A 19,783-nucleotide genomic window follows, 5' to 3' on the forward strand; every position below is an offset into this window, starting at 1 on the left:
AAAGTATGGGGATAACTTAAAAGTATATACCTAGAAAAGTAAGTAAAGTGGAAAGTGAGACAATCATAAACTTAAGAAAAATATCAGCAACATGAGGTTCAGGTATAAGTGATATTTATGTAATTATTTAAATACTACTTAAACAGATTATGACATTGTTATCAGAGAGGATGGGGTAGAAGTGTTCAAGTTTGTGTGTGTGCTCCTTAGAAGTAAATGGATAATATCTAAAACTTAAATTAAGAAAAAGGATTTTTTCAGCATATTATTTAGAAACATGGAAGTAAATACTATGGGGAAAAAAACAGATAAAAGGCTCAGAAGTTATCATCTCTGGGCACTCAGACATGAGTACACTTGGAAAAATTGAAGCGTTGCATGACAAATTAAATATTTAAAACATAAAATGTCTAAACAATGATAAACATCATCTTTTAAAAACACATTGTATGGAGAAGGAAATGGCAACTCACTCCAGTATTCTTGCCTTGGACATGCCATGGACAAAGGAACCTGGTGGGCTATAGTCCAGTGGGGTCACAAAAGAGTGGGACATGACTTAGCAACTAAAACAACAACAAATTCCTTGACTTAGGTCCCTTACAGGGCTTGGGCAGCTTTCAACCTGCCATAAAAAATACCATAGACTGTGTGGATTAAGCAACAGAAGCTTATTTCTTACAGTTCTGGAGGCTGGAAGTCTGAGCTCTGGGTGTTAGCAGGTTAGATTCTGATGAGATCTTTCTTCCTGGCTTGCAGATGCCCACCTCAATGCGCCCTCACATGAGAGAAAGAGCAAGTTCTCTGGTGTCTCTTAGGAAGGCATTAATCTCATGAAGACCCCTGCCCTCCTGACGGTATCCAAACCTAATTATACCCCAAAGGCCCAGCTCCAATTTCCATTACTTTGAGGGCTAGGGCTTCAATGTATGATCTTGGGAAGACACAACTGAGTCCACAGCACTTGGAAAAAACACTAATTTTAAAAAATAAAAGTAAACAGAACCATATGATCCAGCAATCCCACTTCTGGTTATATATCCAAAGGAAACAAAATCAGAATCTCAAAGGGGAAAAAAACACATTGTAAATGTTATAAACATTGACAACTCTATATATTTGCTATCTTCTTAAGTTTATTTGCTCACTTATTTAGCTACATGCAGACTCCTACCTGTGTCTTAGTTGCAGCATGTGGAATGATGGGACGCCAGGATGAGGGATCTAGTTCCCTGGCTAGGGACTGAACCCAGAGTGCCTGCTTTGGGAGCCTGGAGACTTAGCCAGTGGGTCACCAGGGAAGTCCCTATTTGCTCACTCATAAGAGGGCAGTTAAGTGATGCTAATATTTTAATATGCATCACACTCTTGCTTGTTAACCTTGTAGGGCTTATTTATCTAAGCAGCAAGTTCTGTAGGTTCATATTATTTTGTTTTTATTCAAGTAAAATCTGATAGTTTTAATTATAAAGATAGGAATTTATTACAGATCCATTTTATATTATTTTCATCTACTATAAGCATCATGGAAATGTTTTAGGATGATGTTGAAAATTATTTGAGTGGGAGAATGTTATGCTTTCCTTTTTATTCTTATTAAATGTTAAAATATGTTATTTTAAAAGAATCATTTTCATACTAAAAGCCATTTATTATGAAAAAGAAACCATAACTCTACCAACTTTTTTCTACTTAACTGGGATTATATCCTTTAAAATTATAGTAGATGGTCTAATTAAACGATACCAATTTTGAAAGAAAATACTCAGAAAGCATTCAGATAAAATATTAGTTCATTTGAGGAAAGACATAGTGTTCTTGAAACAACAGTACAGAACTCCAGCAGTTTACAAGGTCACAAAATTTTTCGCATAAGTGAAAAATTTTAAAACTAAAAGCCATCATTTACAAGTGAGACATGCAATAATAATCGTAAAACACAATTCTCTTAGTTATAACAAGTTATCAACGAACAAGCTCAACTATCAGGAACCTGAAAACACTTATGACTTAGAAAAATCTGATCCTCCAAAACTTGAGAAACACCATTTCTCTGCTAAATGTTTGATCTCCCATGCAAAATGTTAAGGGCTTATAAAAATCGACAGAAGAGCAACAATAAAAACCACCTAGAGATTCGGAATGTAAAACACTTCAAACTATAAATAGGACAACACTTAATGAACGTGTGAATATGTAAGCTCATGTTAGTGAAAGAGTTGGAAATTAATATATTAGTGAATATGATCATTGATCATCTCTTGTCAAGTGAGATTCCTAATTGAACCCCAAACGATTTATAAAGTTAGCATTTTCCGCGGTGTCCATACCAGCTCCTTCACTCATGAGGCTGGGGACAATAGGTTTGAGAAACTTGAATTCGCCGGACCCAGTACCTCCCATCAGACACACCTCGTACTGGTAGCTCTGGGACAGGGTCCCCGTGCCGCTGACGTCCACCAGGTGGCCCGGGAAGTGGCCCTCGGCCACCGGGCAGCGACCCGCCGAGGCCGCCCCGCCCCTCCTGCACAGCCGCACCGCCACGAACACCAGCACCGAGAAGAGGAAGAGCGACGACACCGACGCCAAGGCCACCACCAGGTAGACGGTGAGCGGGTCGGCCGGCGCCGCGGCCGCCGCTTCCGCTTCCGGGGCCGGCAGGTAGGGCTGCGAGAAGCCGTCCACCAGCAGCACGTGCAGCGTGACGCTGGCCGACAGCGGCGGCTCGCCGTTGTCCTTGACCAGCACCACCAGCCGCTGCTTGGGCGCGTCGCGCTCGCTCAGCAGCCGCGCCGTGCGCACCTCGCCGTTGTGCGCCCACACGCCGAACAGCCCGGGCTCCGTGGCCTTGAGCAGCTGGTACGACAGCCAGGCGTTCTGGCCCGCGTCGCCGTCCACCGCCACCACCTTGGTCACCAGGTAGCCCGGCTCGGCCGCCCTGGGCACCAGCTCGGTGCAGGGCGCCGAGGCGTTCTGCAGCGGGTAGAGCACGAAGGGCGCGTTGTCGTTGGCGTCCGCCACGAGCACGCGCACCAGCGCCTGGCTGCTGAGCGCAGGCGAGCCGCGGTCGGTGGCGCCCACGTGGAACTCGAAGGCTCTTAGGGCCTCGTAGTCCAGGGACGTGAGGGCGAAGAGGTGGCCGTTGTCGGGGTTGATGGACACGAGGGAGGCGAGGGGCACGAGCGGGTCGGGGGGCGGCAGCAGCGAGTAGGTGACCTGGGCGTTGGCGCCCGCGTCTGTGTCTGTGGCGCTGACGCTGCCGATGTGCAGGGCGGGGCTGTTGTTCTCGCGGACCCACAGGGTGTAGGAGGTCTGGGTGAAGGCGGGGGCGTTGTCGTTGACGTCGGACACCAGCACGGTTATGTTGTGCTCGGTTTTCAGTCTTGGGGTTCCCATGTCAGTGACCGTGATGGTGATGTTGTACTCGGCTTTTTCTTCTCTGTCCAGTGCGCCTTCTGTTACCAAGGTGTAAAAATTTTCTATCGTGAGCTTCAGTAGGAAAGGGAGATGGTCTTGGATGGAACACATCATTTTTCCATTGTTACCAGAGTCTGAATCTGAAATTCCAAAAACAGCGACCACAGTGTCAGGGGTGTTTTCTGGGATATCATTAATGAGTAGTGATATGGTCAATTCAGGGGCGTTGTCGTTTACATCCATTACTTCTATGGCTACAGTGCATTTTCCTGAAAGACCGCCGCCATCTGAGGCCTCAATTTCCATATGGTAAGATCTAATTTCCTCAAAATCCAACTTTTTTTTTAATCGTATATCCCCTGTGGCTGTGTTTACTTCGAAGGCCTGAATGACTTGATTTGAGGATTGGAAAAATGAGTAGGAGAGCTCGCCATGGATCCCAGCATCCAAATCTCTAGCGGAAACAGTGATGACAAGGGAGCCTATAGGGCTGTTTTCTGGGACCTGCACCTGGTAGAGCTGCTGAGCAAATTCAGGGGCGTTGTCATTTATGTCCAGGACTATGATGAGGACCTGGGAAGTCCCGGTCTTGGGCGGTGACCCACCATCCATCGCTGTGAGGGTTAATCTGAGCTCGGGCTGCTCCTCACGGTCCAGCTCTTGGTCCAGCACCAGCTCCGGGTATTTTCTGCCATCGCTGTGATTTCGAGTAAAAAGGTGGAAATGGAAGTTGGAGCTAATTGTGTAGTTCTGTACTGTATTACTACCAACGTCTAAATCTTGAGCTATTTTCAAAGGATATGCAGACCCTGGATGGCTGCTTTCTGATATTTTCAGGAGGATTTCATTTTCCAAGAATTCTGGGGCATGGTCATTTACATCTTGAATCTGTAATTCACCTTGAATAAACTGCACCGGGTTTTTCAGTAACACCTGGAAATGCAGTATACATGGATCCGTGTCACCGCACAAATCTTCTCGGTCCAGTTTTTCTTTTAGTATCAAATTCCCACTCTTCTGCTCGATCTGCAAATGCTGTTTATTCCCTTTGAAAAGAATCCGGGCGCCCCGAGAAACCAGCTCCCCTAAGCCCAACCCCAGATCTTTTGCTAGGTTGGCTACAAATGAGCCGCTGTCCCTCTCTTCTAGAACTGAATACTTAATGATCTGACCGCCCGCCTCCCACAATAATAATAGAATAATAATAGCGGTCACTTGCCTTTTCTGAGTCATTTTGGGTAGCGGTGTCTCCATCGTTCCTGAGTGCAAAAGATGCAGTATTTAATCATAAAGTAATTGTTTTGCACCAGATCTGCTATCTTGGTTCGGTAATTTTGAGTTACTTCTTGTCATGGACTGACAAGGGGATAGCTGCCTCTCTGAAACCTATCCCCAGCTGTGTAAATATTTCCTTTGTGAGCTACCAGAAACAGATCGGCTTTTATGGAGTCTAGGACTCTGCAGACTGTTTTTTTTTTCACTCTCTTAGCCTGCAGCGCCACCAAGCGTTCTTCTTTACAACTTCAGGGAGTTTTCATTTCAAAGCATGATATAATACCAAAATTGCAGTGAACACACTGTGGGTCATAAAATGTTATTAATTCCTTTCCTCCGCCCCTGTAATGCAGTCTTGTCCAGGTAGGTAACAGTAGTTTTGAGAGAAAAATAAGTTATTTATCTAAATCTACATTCATTTTCCCTTTAAAGGTACAAGTTTGGTATGCAAAACTCAGCTCAAGACAAATTTATTTTTCATTTAATAAGTATTTCTCTGTGCAGGAATTATTAAAGCTTCTCGGGATAAAACTGTAAATTAAGCACAAAAATTCTTGCTCTTGCGAAGCTTACATTCTATTACAAAGTTACTAATTTGTTCTATGGTGTTAGAAGAAGTTATACATTTTAAAATCCAGTTTTTACTCCCCCCAAAATTGCAGTGTGCCTGGAACTTCTGGGAAAATGTGACTTTTCAGTCTCTGGGATACACAGACTTTGGACCTTTTTTTCCTTCATAAGTTCACTGTGTACATAGCCCAGTGAGAGGAAATGACTATTTGTTTTATTAGAAACCAATTGTAAGTTCTCAACTCAGGCAATGTCTTTCTGCAAACAAGAAGAAGGCAATAAAGCCAAGGAACTCAAAGTATATCTTTCTAGGGAAAGGTTTTGACCTGTCAGCATTAAATAGGGCCCACACCCCTGTATGTTTTATACCCTCTGGGACTATGCAGATGGGTATACTGAAAAAATCCACTATACCAACTAAAGTCATGTGGTTGGAGTGAGAACAGTAGAAGCAGCAACTCCCCCAGAGAAGAATGGAGGAGGAGAGGGTAAATATCTGGTGTAAGTTTCCCCTACACTCACTAATTGGTAATCATCTATGACAAAAGAGCCATGATAGTTCACTTATCTGAACACAGAACACAGCCAAATATAATTTAGTTAAGCCCAGTTGCATTAAGAATAAAAAGAAAATACTCATTTGTCACTCTAGAATAAATTGCCTGACTTTGATGGGAAGTTGAAAAGAGGGACTTCTCATAATATACTACAAACATAACCAAACCAAATATGGGTTAAATTGTGAAAGTAAATTATTTTGTGGCTAACAAAGGTAAATGGTGCATATACATCAGCGAAAGAGAAAAATCTGACTAGTAACCTGCTACTAGTAACTAACTTAGGTCTTGGGAGGGAACACACCTATAGAAGCTTGAGAAATAGGCACAGGAGCTTGAAAAAATATAATCTGGATTTTCCTAAAAATACTTTTGAACTTTCAAATTGTTAGACAAAGACAAGGAGATGAAATGTACTCTGAAGCACTTTATATTCTGTAATAGAGTTTAGGGTGAATGAAGGTGTTTTCTGTTTAGAAGGCAAATAAAAGGGTGATATTTAATAACTTTATTTACTGGCAAGGATGCTATATTGTAGTGAGAATATTAGGATTACTTATTCCTTGAAGGTTATTTTAAAAATTCATGATTGGACTGTTAATAACAGTCCAATACAACAGTTAATAACTGTTAATAGCAAATATTTATTAAGCATTAATAATTGTTTTTTAAATTATCATCATATACTTACATGAAATTCAAAAACTGTAATTTAATGTGTTGACACTTTCCTGAAGTCTGTATTGATAGAAAATGTGTATGTACTATTGTGATATATTGAAATGCACATAAATGTGACTAGCTATTTAGTATTTAGCCATCTTTAGTATCTGTTTTTAGTTTTTCACACTATAGGAGTTACCCCAAAAGGAGACTTACATTGGTGGGTTAAAAAACTATCAAACATATTTTAAACATGTCCCTACATGTCACTTGTGATGTCAGCTGTCACTACTAGTTAGAGATGCAATCTTGAGGACTTTGGAATATAAAATTTATAAAAAGGATAGATGATTAAAATGTTTTAAAATTATGCAAATAAAATTTTAGTGTTCCCTGGTGGCTCTGTGGTAAAGAATCTGCCTGTTAATGCAGGAGACTCAAGTTTGATTCCCGGGTCAGGAAGATTCCTTGAGAAAGAAATGGCAACCCACTCCAGTATTCTTGCCTGGTAAATCCCATGGACAGAGGAGCCTGGTGGGCTACCGTCCATGGGTTGCAAGGAGTCAGACATGACTTAGCAGCTAAACAGTAAAATAAAATTTTACTTTTCATTCAGATTGTCAATATAGTGGAGACTAATATTTAAATGCTTTTGAACTGTGGTGTTGGAGAAGACTCTTGAGAGTCCCTTGGAGTGCAAGAAGATCCAACCAGTCCATTCTAAAGATCAGTCCTGGGTGTTCATTGGAAGGACTGACGCTAAAGCTTAAACTCCAATACTTTGGCCACCTCATGAGAAGAGTTGGCTCACTGGAAAAGACTGATGCTGGGAGGGATTAGGGGCAGGAGAAGAAGGGGATGACAGAGGATGAGATGGCTGGATGGCATCACCGACTCGATGGACATGAGTTTGAGTAAACTCCGGGAGTTGGTGACGGACAGGGAGGCCTGGTGTGCTGTGATTCATGGGGTCGCAAAGAGTCGGACACGACTGATCGACTGAACTGAACTAAACTGAACTGAATATTTAAAAAACCATAAAGTTAACGCATGAAAAATACAGTGAATACCCAGTGTCTGACTCTTTAAAATTTCACAATGAGGAGCAGTAGTAAAACAATCGTGAAACGGACCATCAATAATATGCATCGATAACATGTATCTTTAAGTTAAAATAGATTACCAAACTTATTAAGTAGGGCTTAATAACAGAATAATCCAATACTTAATTGAATAGGAAACTACTCCGAACGGTGGAGTTTTCCTTGATTTCCCTCACAGTGCCCTGGAGAGGGAAGGTGGGGAGAATTGGCTTCAGACACTTGAATTCCCCAGTCCCAGTACTTCCCGTCAGACCCACCTCGTACTGGTAGCTCTGGGACAGGGTCCCCATGCCGCTGACGTCCACCAGGTGGCCCGGGAAGTGGCCCTCGGCCACCGGGCAGCGACCCGCCGAGGCCGCCCCGCCCCTCCTGCACAGCCGCACCGCCACGAACACCAGCACCGAGAAGAGGAAGAGCGACGACACCGACGCCAAGGCCACCACCAGGTAGACGGTGAGCGGGTCGGCGGGCACTGCGGCCGCCGCTTCCGCTTCCGGGGCCGGCAGGTAGGGCTGCGAGAAGCCGTCCACCAGCAGCACGTGCAGCGTGACGCTGGCCGACAGCGGCGGCTCGCCGTTGTCCTTGACCAGCACCACCAGCCGCTGCTTGGGCGCGTCGCGCTCGCTCAGCAGCCGCGCCGTGCGCACCTCGCCGTTGTGCGCCCACACGCCGAACAGCCCGGGCTCCGTGGCCTTGAGCAGCTGGTACGACAGCCAGGCGTTCTGGCCCGCGTCGCCGTCCACCGCCACCACCTTGGTCACCAGGTAGCCCGGCTCGGCCGCCCTGGGCACCAGCTCGGTGCAGGGCGCCGAGGCGTTCTGCAGCGGGTAGAGCACGAAGGGCGTGTTGTCGTTGGCGTCCGCCACGAGCACGCGCACCAGCGCCTGGCTGCTGAGCGCAGGCGAGCCGCGGTCGGTGGCGCCCACGTGGAACTCGAAGGCTCTTAGGGCCTCGTAGTCCAGGGACGTGAGGGCGAAGAGGTGGCCGTTGTCGGGGTTGATGGACACGAGGGAGGCGAGGGGCACGAGCGGGTCGGGGGGCGGCAGCAGCGAGTAGGTGACCTGGGCGTTGGCGCCCGCGTCTGTGTCTGTGGCGCTGACGCTGCCGATGTGCAGGGCGGGGCTGTTGTTCTCGCGGACCCACAGGGTGTAGGAGGTCTGGGTGAAAGCGGGGGCGTTGTCGTTGACGTCGGACACCAGCACTGTTATGTTGTGCTCGGTTTTCAGTCTTGGGGTTCCCATGTCAGTGACCGTGATGGTGATGTTGTACCCGGCTCTTTCCTCTCTGTCTAGCGGTCTCTCTGTCACCAGACTGTAAAAGTTTTTGAACGTAGGTTTCAAGAGAAAGGGGAGATCATTCTGAATGGTGGAAACCATCTTACCGTTTTCCCCGGAATCTGGATCAGAAACACTGAAAACAGCTACCACAGTCTCTGGGGAGTTTTCTGGGACAGAGCTGATGAGTCTCGACATAGTCAGTTCGGGGGCGTTGTCGTTCACATCCACCACCTCTATAGCTACAGTGCATTTTCCTGAAAGGCCCCCGCCGTCTGTGGCTGCAATCTCCACGTTATAAAACCGAGTTGCCTCGAAATCCAATGCCCTTTTCAGACTAATTTCTCCTGTTATTTCGTCTATTACAAATGGTTGAGTAACTTCATCTCCTTGGAATAGAGCATAGGCTACTTTCCCATATGTTCCTGCATCTAAATCTCGGGCAGAGACAGCGACAACTAAGGAGTTTAGGGGGCTGTTCTCTGGAATCTGGACCTCATAGACGGACTGTAAAAATTCTGGGGCATTGTCATTAATGTCCACGACTTCGATGCGGACTGTAGTGGTCCCAGACCTGGGCGGAGCCCCCCCATCCAGCGCGGTGAGGGTTAAACTGAGCTCAGGCTGTTTCTCCCGATCCAGTGCTTTGTCCAGCACCAGCTCTGGGTATTTTCTGCCATCTCCACGATGATGAGTGACAACATGAAAATGGGAGTTGGGGCTGATTGTGTAGTTTTGAACCGTGTTGTTACCTATGTCAAAGTCCTGAGCTATTTTCAAAGGAAACACAGTCCCTGTCTGGACGCTCTCGGGGATTTTTAGGAGCATTTCTCTCTCTAGGAACTCTGGGGAATGGTCATTTATATCTGTGAGCTGTAGATCAGCTTGAATAATCTGTACCGGGTTTTCCAGTAATAGTTGGAAATGCAGTATACAGGGATCTGTTGCCCGGCACAACACTTCCCGGTCTAGTTTTTCATATAGAAGTAAATTCCCGGTCGTTATATCCAGCTGCAAGAGCTGTTTGTTTCCTTTGTAATGGATTCGCGCGCCCCGCGTGGCTAGTTCCCCCACCCTGAGATCCAGGTCTTTTGCCAGGTTGGCCACAAGAGACCCACTTTCTGTTTCTTCTGGCATGGAATACCTAATTTCTTCAGAGCCAGTCTCCCACAAAAACAACAATATAGCAAGAAAGATAACTTGCCTTTTTTGTAGCGTTTTTGCTGGCGCAGTCTCCATTGTCCAGATCCGGTGCAAGAAGGTAATTTCTTCAACTCGATATACAACCAATCCAGATGAGTTCGTTAAATAAAATGGAATTTGATCTGATTGACTTGCACTAGGACGATGCCCTTCTCAGAGATCTCTGCCCCTACATCCTATGTAAATTGCTTCCTTCTTTTAGAAAGCACTCGGGGTTGTGATTCCCACTTTAACAGCTTCTGGGACAGTCACAGATCCCTTCATTCATACTCCTAGCTTGCAGCGCCACCAGGCGTCATTATTTACTATTGCATATAGTATTGGCCATTTCATTCCAAGCTTTAACTTGGTATGTATCAGTTTCCTTTTAAGTCAGAAATGCTCCCGATTGATTCTGTATTTCCAGTTTTTAGTTACTGGAAGTTCTGAATAAGCATTTGCTAAGTTAACTTCCAGTTAAAGAATACTTTTCAGAACAAACTAAAATGATGTATCAGTATTCCTCATAAAACACCTTTTGAGTACTCAAACTTTCTCTTGTGGGATTCTTATTTGATTATATTCAAGAAATTAGTAATAATGGTAAGCTTACAATTTTTCAAAATGGTTTTATTTTAAATATACATCAGAAAAGGGAAAAAATCATGTGTGTACAACTCAATAACTTTTCAGGAAGTGAACACACTGGTAAGCAGAACCTAAATTAAAACTAAAATGTTACCAAAACCCTAGAAGCCCTCTCCTGTCATTATCTGGTCACTAAAGGTAAAACTCTTCTGATTTCTATTATTATAGTGTGGGGTGGTTTTTTTTTCTGTTCTTGTTTTTAAGCTTTCACACAAATGGAGTTATACAATATTACTCATATGTTTGTAAAGTCCACCCCTTCTATACTGTTCTAACTTATCTCATTGCTTTGTGTTACTCTATTGTACAATGATTTGTTTTTCTATTCTCCAGTGGATGGACATTGGTATTTTCCAGTTAAGGAATATTTTGAGTACTGCTGCTATCAATATTTTTGCTGTCTTTGTGTGCACTTATATTGTGAAGAGTGAGAGCTCCAGTTTCTCCAAATCCTTGTCATCATTTGATATTGTCTTTTAACCATTTTGGTCAGTGTGTGGTGATGTCATGTTGTAACTTTAATTAGGATTCCCCTGAAGATTAATTAAGTGAGTCCATTTTCACTTGTTTATTTTTATTAGAGTACATTCTTGTGAAGTACCTGTTTCTTGTCTACTGTTCTTGTTAGGGCATTTGCCTTTTTTTTTTTTCTTACGGATCTTTAGAAGTTCCTTATATATTCTGGATTTAAGTACTTTTTCAGACGTATGTATTGCAGGTATCTTCTCTGATTCTATTGCTTGCACTTTAAGTCTCAAGATATCTCTGAAGAACAAAACCTTTAAATTTTAATTTAGTCTACCTAATTTTCAATATTTTTCATTTATGGTTTGAATTTTTTTGTATTCTCTTTAATTCTTTGCATACAGCAAAGTGATGAAAATACTGCTGTGTGGTGTTTTCAAAAAGTCAATTACTTTTTACATTTATAGCTATAATTCTCATGAAATTAACTTTTTAATAGGAATGAGGTTAGGCTCAGATTATTTTTTCATAAAAATATCCAAATGTCTTTGCACCATCTACTGAAAAAAGTTCCATTCTCCACTATTTCTGAGTTGTCATTTTTTTTCATAAATCAGATGACCATAGTTATGTTCAAGGCCCCTCTTTTTTTCAATTTTTCTCCTTGTTTATCCTGCAATACCAAATTATCTTAATTTCTATACTTTGTAATAGGTTTTATTATCTGATAATTAAGTCCTTTAGTTTTATTCTTTTTTTTCAAGATTGCTTTGGTTAGTATTGTCTATTTCCATATAAATTTTAGATTCAGCTTGTCAGTTTTACAAAGAAATCTGCTAAAGTTTTTTCTAGGATTTTACTGCATCAGTAGATTGATTGAAGAGAACTGGCATATTCCCAACATTGAATCCTCCAACTGGAATGTCCCTGAATTTGACAAGTATTCTGCCAGGGGAACTGGCCTCCAATTTGCCATAGGCATATGAAGTTACTCTATCCCTGGCAGGAGCAGAAGCCTTTTGTCTGTCCTTAAATGAAGTCACTCCGTAGGGTCTGTCTCATTGCGACCCCATGGACTGTATGTAGCCTGCCAGGCTCCTCCATCCATGGGATTTTCCAGGCAAGAATACTGGAGTGGGTTGCCATTTCCTTCTCCAAGGGATCTTCTGGACCCAGGAATCAAACCTGGGTTTCCTGGCACTGTTCTTAGGCTTTTGCAAATTTCCTCAGGGCAAACTGTAGGAGTCAGTTCAGAGCTCTCTCAAGAAGTTTCCTTTTCAGGAAGCTTACTTAGACCCTTCAGTTCTTTGAATATGATCTACTGTTTCTTCAAACTAGTAATTTCTGAATTTTAACCAAGCTTTATAGTTGTTTGAAAGTGAAAGAAGAAAAAAAAAGTTGTTTTCTGCTGTTAAATAATCCTTCTAACTTGAAACAGAATACAACCAAATATATGCAAAACTTAAAATCTGAGACTACTTAAAATCTGTATTCTGTAACTTTTGGCCATAAGGAAGAGGAGTTCTGAAAGTGATGTGGGCCACGTTGACTTAAGTAGAATTTATGTCTGAAAGTGATGTGGGCCATGTTGACTTAAGTAGAATTTATGTCACTAAAACAACACACTGTGTGTGCTAGGTCACTTCAGTCATGTCAGACTTTTTGCGACCCTGTGCACTGTAGCCCACCAGGCTCCTCTGTCCATGGGATTCTCCAGGCAAGAATACTGGAGTGGGTTGCCATTCCCTTCTCCAGGGGATCTTCATGATCCAGGGATTGAACTTGCATCTTCTGCATTGGCAGGTGAATCTTTACCACTATTGCCACCTTGGAAGCCCTAAACACACTTTATGCTGTGCCTAAAAAATGATGAAAGAGGAAATGTTAAAAATGAACATATATAATACATTTGAGAAAGTGATTGAAATGGGTATTATTATCCAGATATTTGGCTCCTTTTTATTTTATTTTATTTTGCAACAATAGAAATGGCCTGTTTTTCATGATGTATTCATTTTGTGGAAGTTACCTGGATATTTACTACTAAATTCTAATTGAATTTTAAAGTGTTGATGAGGTCTACACCAAAGTCTGCTAGTGATCTCCAGCTAGTAAGTAATGATCCATACTTTATGAATACACACAGTAATTTATAAATTAATACACTCCTTTATAAATTAATACACAAAGTAATTTTAAAAACATATATAAAGTTAATAAAGGTGGGTTCTCAGTGTTTATTTGCTTAGACTCATTTAGGTAATTATACAAATTTGACTTTCCTGGCATAAACAAAAACATGAACTTTTTTCATAATGTTGAGATATAGTGGTGAGATATAGAGGTGAAATAGATATAGTGGTGAAAACTTCAATCAGATTTCTTGTCATCATACATTAAACTATTTCATTTAAATATCTAACAGTAAATGGAGGCATCATTAAAGTTAAATACAATATTTATGTCATTTGTTTAATTGTGTTCTTATCACTTTCTAATTTCAAGTATTAGATTGGATGAAGGTAAAAAGGTATGTTCAATGATAACTTTAAGTAGTTTTCATTTTTTATTTCATTACATCCTTAGAAAAAATATAATTAAGGAAAGATGCAAATAATTAAATTCCTGTAGAGTGATACTTGAGACTTATAAAGCAAACTCTTTAATAGATGTAAGTGGCTTTATAGTTATATCCCTATAACTTTAGTTGGAAATAGCTTCCTTGGTTTAATGAACACAATATAAAGCAATTGCAATGCCAGGTGAGTTTATTTCTTATGTTGTCTTAAAGGAAAAAAAAAAGCTTATTTCTTAATAATGAAAGTTTAGCATAATTGAAAAAACTACTTTGCAAAATGTCTGAAAGCTACATAGAAGAACAAAAGATAACTTGGACATAAAAAATATGTCACTGTTTTGTTGATAAAGACTGTCCATGTCTGCAGAATACCAAAGTGAAAATCTATTATCACTCAATAACCAGACTAGAACAGAATAACCAAAACTCAAAAGAAATTCTTACTCTTTTGAAGGTGCAGAGAAACTTCAGGGAAACCAAGAAAAACAAATACATTAAACTACATTTGAACTTGTAGTTATAGGGCAAAAGGAAGGACAAGGCAGTATATGATGCCCTCTACCTCTTTAGTCCTTTGAAATGACTTAGGGTGTATTTAAGGTTCTGTGTTTTAAAAAATAATTTAAAAAGTAGTGACTTAGTTTTATTTAGTGAAGTAATGCCAAATTGTATCAGATTTTTCTTTTTAATTATTAGAATAATTTTTATGTTAATGTGAGTATGTAGCAATTGCAATGTGCTAGGTTAAGTAGCAGACAAATAAGAGAGAGAAATCTCTAGCGTATTGGTGCTTACAATGGGATATGGTCAAAATTGTAGTGTATTACTACTTTAATAAAGTGCATGTTTATGTACAGTTTTGGAGAAACAAGTATGCTAAGATATGCTCATGGCTATTCAGGGGCCATAGCTTTGTAGAATAATCAGCAAGAACGGTCTAGGTAGGTACAAAGAATTTCAAACACTAGCTTGCAAATAGAAAGCTGTATGATAAGGAAAAGCACCAAAAATATACAGAAATGCATGATTACACAGGAGCTTTAAAATGTTTCATTGAAAAGACATAAACTAAGAAGTTGATTTAAATATTAATAGAATTTCTTTTTATACTAGAGTAATTTTTAGTTATGGAAAGATTAATCATCAAGAGAAGGTCAAATATGGAGAAAATACATATTCAATATCCAGTACAACTAAAAATGCTAAATCTAGCACAGAAACATGCATATATATATATATATATGTATGTATATTTGTGTGTGTTAATCACTCAGTCGTGTCCGACTCTTTATGATCCCATGAACTGTAGCCTGCCGGGTTCCTCTGTCCATGGAATTCTCCAGGCCAGAATACAGGAGTGGGTTGTCATTTCCTTCCCCAGGGGATCTTCACGACCCAGGGATCGAACCTGGATCTCCAACATTGCGGGCAGATTCTTTACCACTGAGCCACCAGGGAAGCCCTATATATATATTTGTACAACAGTACAACTTCTTAAGAGAAAGGTATTGCAATGGGAATTAGGTTTGCCAAAATTAAGGAGAGGCTCACTTAACCAAATATGACATTTAACTGAATACAAAGCTATTTCTACAACTGGGGCTTTCTTTGATTTCTCTCTCAGTGTCCTGAACCAAGAGGTTAGGGAATATCGGCTTCAGGAATTTGAACTCACCAGGTCTATGGTCTCCCGTCAGACACACCTCGTACTGGTAGCTCCGGGACAGGGTCCCCATGCCGCTGACGTCCACCAGGTGACCTGGGAAGTGGCCCTCGGCCACCGGGCAGCGACCCGCCGAGGCCGCCCCGCCCCTCCTGCACAGCCGCACCGCCACGAACACCAGCACCGAGAAGAGGAAGAGCGACGACACCGACGCCAAGGCCACCACCAGGTAGACGGTGAGCGGGTCGGCCGGCGCCGCGGCCGCCGCTTCCGCTTCCGGGGCCGGCAGGTAGGGCTGCGAGAAGCCGTCCACCAGCAGCACGTGCAGCGTGACGCTGGCTGACAGCGGCGGTTCGCCGTTGTCCTTGACCAGCACTACCAGCCGCTGCTTGGGCGCGTCGCGCTCGCTCAGCAGCCGCGCCGTGCGCACCTCGCCGTTGTGCGCCCACACGCCGAACAGCCCGGGCTCCGTGGCCTTGAGCAGCTGGTACGACAGCCAGGAGTTCTGGCCCCCGTCGCCGTCCACCGCCACCACCTTGGTCACCAGGTAGCCCGGCTCGGCCGCCCTGGGCACCAGCTCGGTGCAGGGCGCCGAGGCGTTCTGCAGCGGGTAGAGCACGAAGGGCGCGTTGTCGTTGGCGTCCGCCACGAGCACGCGCACCAGCGCCTGGCTGCTGAGCGCGGGCGAGCCGCGGTCGGTGGCGCCCACGTGGAACTCGAAGGCTCTTAGGGCCTCGTAGTCCAGGGACGTGAGGGCGAAGAGGTGGCCGTTGTCGGGGTTGATGGACACGAGGGAGGCGAGGGGCACGAGCGGGTCGGGGGGCGGCAGCAGCGAGTAGGTGACCTGGGCGTTGGCGCCCGCGTCTGTGTCTGTGGCGCTGACGCTGCCGATGTGCAGGGCGGGGCTGTTGTTCTCGCGGACCCACAGGGTGTAGGAGGTCTGGGTGAAGGCGGGGGCGTTGTCGTTGACGTCGGACACCAGCACTGTTATGTTGTGCTCGGTTTTCAGTCTTGGGGTTCCCATGTCAGTGACCGTGATAGTGATGTTGTACTCGGCTCTTTCCTCTCGGTCCAGTGCCCCTTCTGTTACCAATGTGTAGAAATTCTCAACGGATGGTCTTAAAACAAAGGGGAGATTGTCATGTATAGAACAGATAACCTGTTGGTTATGTCCAGAATCAGCATCTGATACACTGAAAACTGCCACTAGGATCTCTGGCAGGTTTTCAGGGATGGGGCTAGTCAGTGAGGACATAGTCAATTGGGGAGCATTGTCATTCACATCCAGGACCTTGATGACTACAGAGCATTTTCCTGATAGTCCCCCACCGTCTGTAGCCTCGATATCCACCTGATATGATTGAAATTCTTCAAAATCCAATTTCTTTTTTAGTCGAATTTCTCCTGTATTTGCGTTAATTTCGAAAGGGTCGTTAACGTCATCGACTTGAAATAGGGCGTAAGATACCTCTCCAAATGATCCTGCATCTAAATCTCTCGCTGAGACAGTGATAACCAGAGAGCCCAGGGAGCTATTTTCAGGGACTTGTGCCTCATAGAACTCCTGAGCAAACTCGGGGGCGTTGTCATTGCTATCCAAGACCAGGATCTGAATCTCTGTGGTCCCAGACAGAGGCGGAGACCCGCCATCCAGCGCTGTGAGGGTTAGCCTGAGCTCCGGCTGCTCCTCACGATCCAATGCTTTGTCCAGTACCAGCTCCGGGGACTTCCTCCCGTCCTTGCGGTTTCTAGTGAGAATGTGGAAGTGAGGGTTGGAGCTGATTATGTAGCTCTGAAGGCCGTTGCTACCAGCATCTAAATCTTGTGCCATTTTCAAAGGAAATACCTTACCTGGTATAGTAATTTCTGATATTTTTAGTTGCATTTCTCTAGCAGGGAACTCTGGAGCGTGGTCATTTACATCTCTAATTACCAAGGCAGCCTGAAATAACTGAAAGGGATTTTCCAGTAACACTTGGAAGGGTAGCACGCAGGGCTCAGTGGAGCCGCACAGCTCCTCCCGGTCCAGTTTATCATTCAGCAGCAAATCACAGGTGCCTGGATCAAGCCGCAAATGCTGTCTATTCCCCTTAAAAACAACTCGGGCGCCCCGGGCAGCCAGCTCTCCCATCCTGAGTCCCAGGTCTTTTGTCAGGTTGGCCACAAACGTGCCACTTTCTGTCTCTTCCAGTACAGAGTACCGAATTGTTTCTGAACCTGCCTCCCACGAAAGAATCAATGTAATGAAGATCATCACTTGCCTTTTCTTCTGATGTAGTTTCCTTTGCACCATTTCCATTGTTATGTCTGGTTCCAGAAGAAAAATCTTTTTCCAATCCCAATCACTACGTCCACTGTTGACCCTTCAAAATGTCTGCTCCGGAATTTCAAATTCGTTCCTATAACTTGTCTGGCAGCGAATGCTCCCTGAACACTTCTGTCTTAGCTTAACCTGTAAATGAGCTCTATATTTTTCTCTTGGGCTTCTCTGAAATGGAGTCCACCGAGTCTGCAGAGCTTATATCCACTCTTAGCCTGCACTGCCACCATGCGTTGAAATGAGTAACTTCGTGGGGGTGCTGCAGGTCAACACCACATCCAAAATGTAAACATTATAAACGTTTTAAGGAAAACGCTGAGTTTCTCAGACTGCAGTGAGTGAACCACATGCATAAAGACTTATCTGGGAGTCTTGTTTTTTTTTTTTTTTTCTTTTTCAGAACTTGAATTTTCTAGCCTTCTGGCTGTACTAACTAATCTGTAAGTCAGTCTTTCTCTTTAAGAATTCTGATACATACTAACACATTTAAGAGTCATTCCCTCAGGTAATATAAACTTCCTATAACCAACTTTCATTCATTGGTTCAGTTCAGTTCAGTTGCTCAGTCATGTCCCACTCTTTGCAGTTTATCTCTGAGGAGCAGTGTAATTTCTGAATCTGAGAAGTATACTATTTAATTGTCCCACGGACACTCTATACAAAAGTAAAAGTTGGTTAGCAAGATCAATCTTAAACACTTATTTCTCTAAACTTTATGACTAATAAAATGGAATGAACAACATACTTACCGTTGTTTTGTGGTCACACCTGCACAATAAAGGGAACAATTAGGCTATTAGGAAAATTGAGGCCAAGAAATAGGTATTATAGAAGTATCAAATCAAATTATTTAAAAGAGGGGCCAGGAATAATCCGGTATGTATCGTAAGTAAGCATTTTAGGAATCCATTTCATTTTTGTATTGGTAGAAATGGCCATGATTTTATTAGGGTTGTTCATTTTATTGTAACTTTTTGGTCAAATTTCCCTGCTGTGTGTATTAATTAATCAAAGTCCAAATGTATTACCCTGTAATGGGCATAATGCAATGTAGAAAACGAACATTCAAGAATCACCTCTGCCATTCTTTCACAATAAGGATAACACTTGGTCCTATAAATACAGACCAAATAACGTAGTGTGAAAGGTGGATTATATTTGAGTGGATACCCTGAAATTCAGTGATAGTTCATTATGACTATGTTCATTCCTATCTCACCAATTTCTGCTCAGATAAACTGGGAAATATATCTCTAAATTTCCTGAGAATGCAATAAATGGGTCAGTGCATATCTAAGCATACAAAAATACCAAACATAATTTACTTCAGAATGATTTTGTATTTGTGGAGAGGTGAAATGATTTGAATTCAAGCAAAATTCACTTCAGGTAAGGAGTGAATGATGGAAGGTTAAAAATGAGGATATTTTTCAAAATACTTCAACTCTAGCTAAAATAAAGCTAAATAAAATCTAAATTCTGAGCTGATGAAATCATTTTATAGTTGAAAAGCAACTCTATATACCCAGAAGGATAAAATTAAAATCACTGTCACCAGCCTCCATTGTTCACTTGGTAAATGTTGCTGAAAACAGACTCCCCTGAGGATATGAATAATGAGATACACTGATAAAGTAAAACCAACAATCAGAAACATCTTGGATGGGTTTAGCTTCTTCTCTGTAACAAAATTATTTGTAGCTCAGTCCTAAATGCTTCCTCTTTTCAGTGGACATTCTGAGTTCTGATTCCAACTTAATGCCGTCTCTGGCATCCACAGTTCTTTATTCACTGTCTTTGCCTGAAGGCATCCTCAAATACAGCTTATTAAATTATTTTCATTTTAAAACATTTCATTTATTAGTAGTACAGTATGTATAAAAATCAAGTTAGATCATTGAAGTGTCTCTGAGAACATTGGTTGCTATAGAAAGAAGGTAATGTCTTAATGTAACCCAAAGAGAGGTCAGTTGGGTATGTGAAGAAACTCCCTTTTTGGAAAGTGGATTGTGTTAGATTCCTTCAGGAAAATGCTTCTCAGTTGCTCAGATTTGCTAAAGTAGAGTTG

The 19,783-nt window shown here is 42.7% G+C and overlaps 2 protein-coding genes across 4 annotated transcripts in view; both read right to left on the reverse strand.

Moving 5' to 3' along the window:
* LOC113895248 (protocadherin beta-4-like) overlaps window positions 1-19,783 on the reverse strand; it is a 149,341-nt gene that overhangs the window by 104,401 nt on the left and 25,157 nt on the right. The window lies entirely within an intron of this gene.
* Window positions 1,776-18,984, reverse strand: LOC113895243 (protocadherin beta-5-like). Of its 3 annotated transcripts, none has more exons than XM_027546204.1 (2): window positions 15,408-18,872; window positions 1,776-4,676 (listed from the first exon to the last, which is right to left on the reverse strand). In XM_027546204.1, the coding sequence occupies exons 1-2, from the start codon at window positions 17,692-17,694 to the stop codon at window positions 2,278-2,280; spliced, it is 4,686 nt and encodes a 1,561-aa protein (XP_027402005.1). In that variant the 5' UTR covers window positions 17,695-18,872; the 3' UTR covers window positions 1,776-2,277. The 3 variants fall into 3 exon arrangements, with proteins under 3 accessions (XP_027402005.1, XP_027402006.1, XP_027402007.1); XM_027546205.1 differs by lacking the exon at window positions 15,408-18,872 and adding an exon at window positions 7,843-12,855 and having other exon boundaries at window positions 4,558-4,676; XM_027546206.1 differs by lacking the exon at window positions 1,776-4,676 and adding an exon at window positions 7,448-9,611 and having other exon boundaries at window positions 17,205-18,984.

This window comes from Bos indicus x Bos taurus, chromosome 7, assembly GCF_003369695.1.
Source record: "Bos indicus x Bos taurus breed Angus x Brahman F1 hybrid chromosome 7, Bos_hybrid_MaternalHap_v2.0, whole genome shotgun sequence".
NCBI lineage: Eukaryota > Metazoa > Chordata > Mammalia > Artiodactyla > Bovidae > Bos > Bos indicus x Bos taurus.

Bases quoted from the DNA above. Each gene is read 5' to 3' on its own strand.
- LOC113895243 (XM_027546204.1), bottom strand. From the start codon at position 17,694: ATGGAAATGGTGCAAAGGAAACTACATCAGAAGAAAAGGCAAGTGATG. The intron at 4,677-15,407 runs GTGAGTTCAAAT...TTTTGCACTCAG, and splicing joins GACGGGAGACCATAGACCTG to GAACGATGGAGACACCGCTA.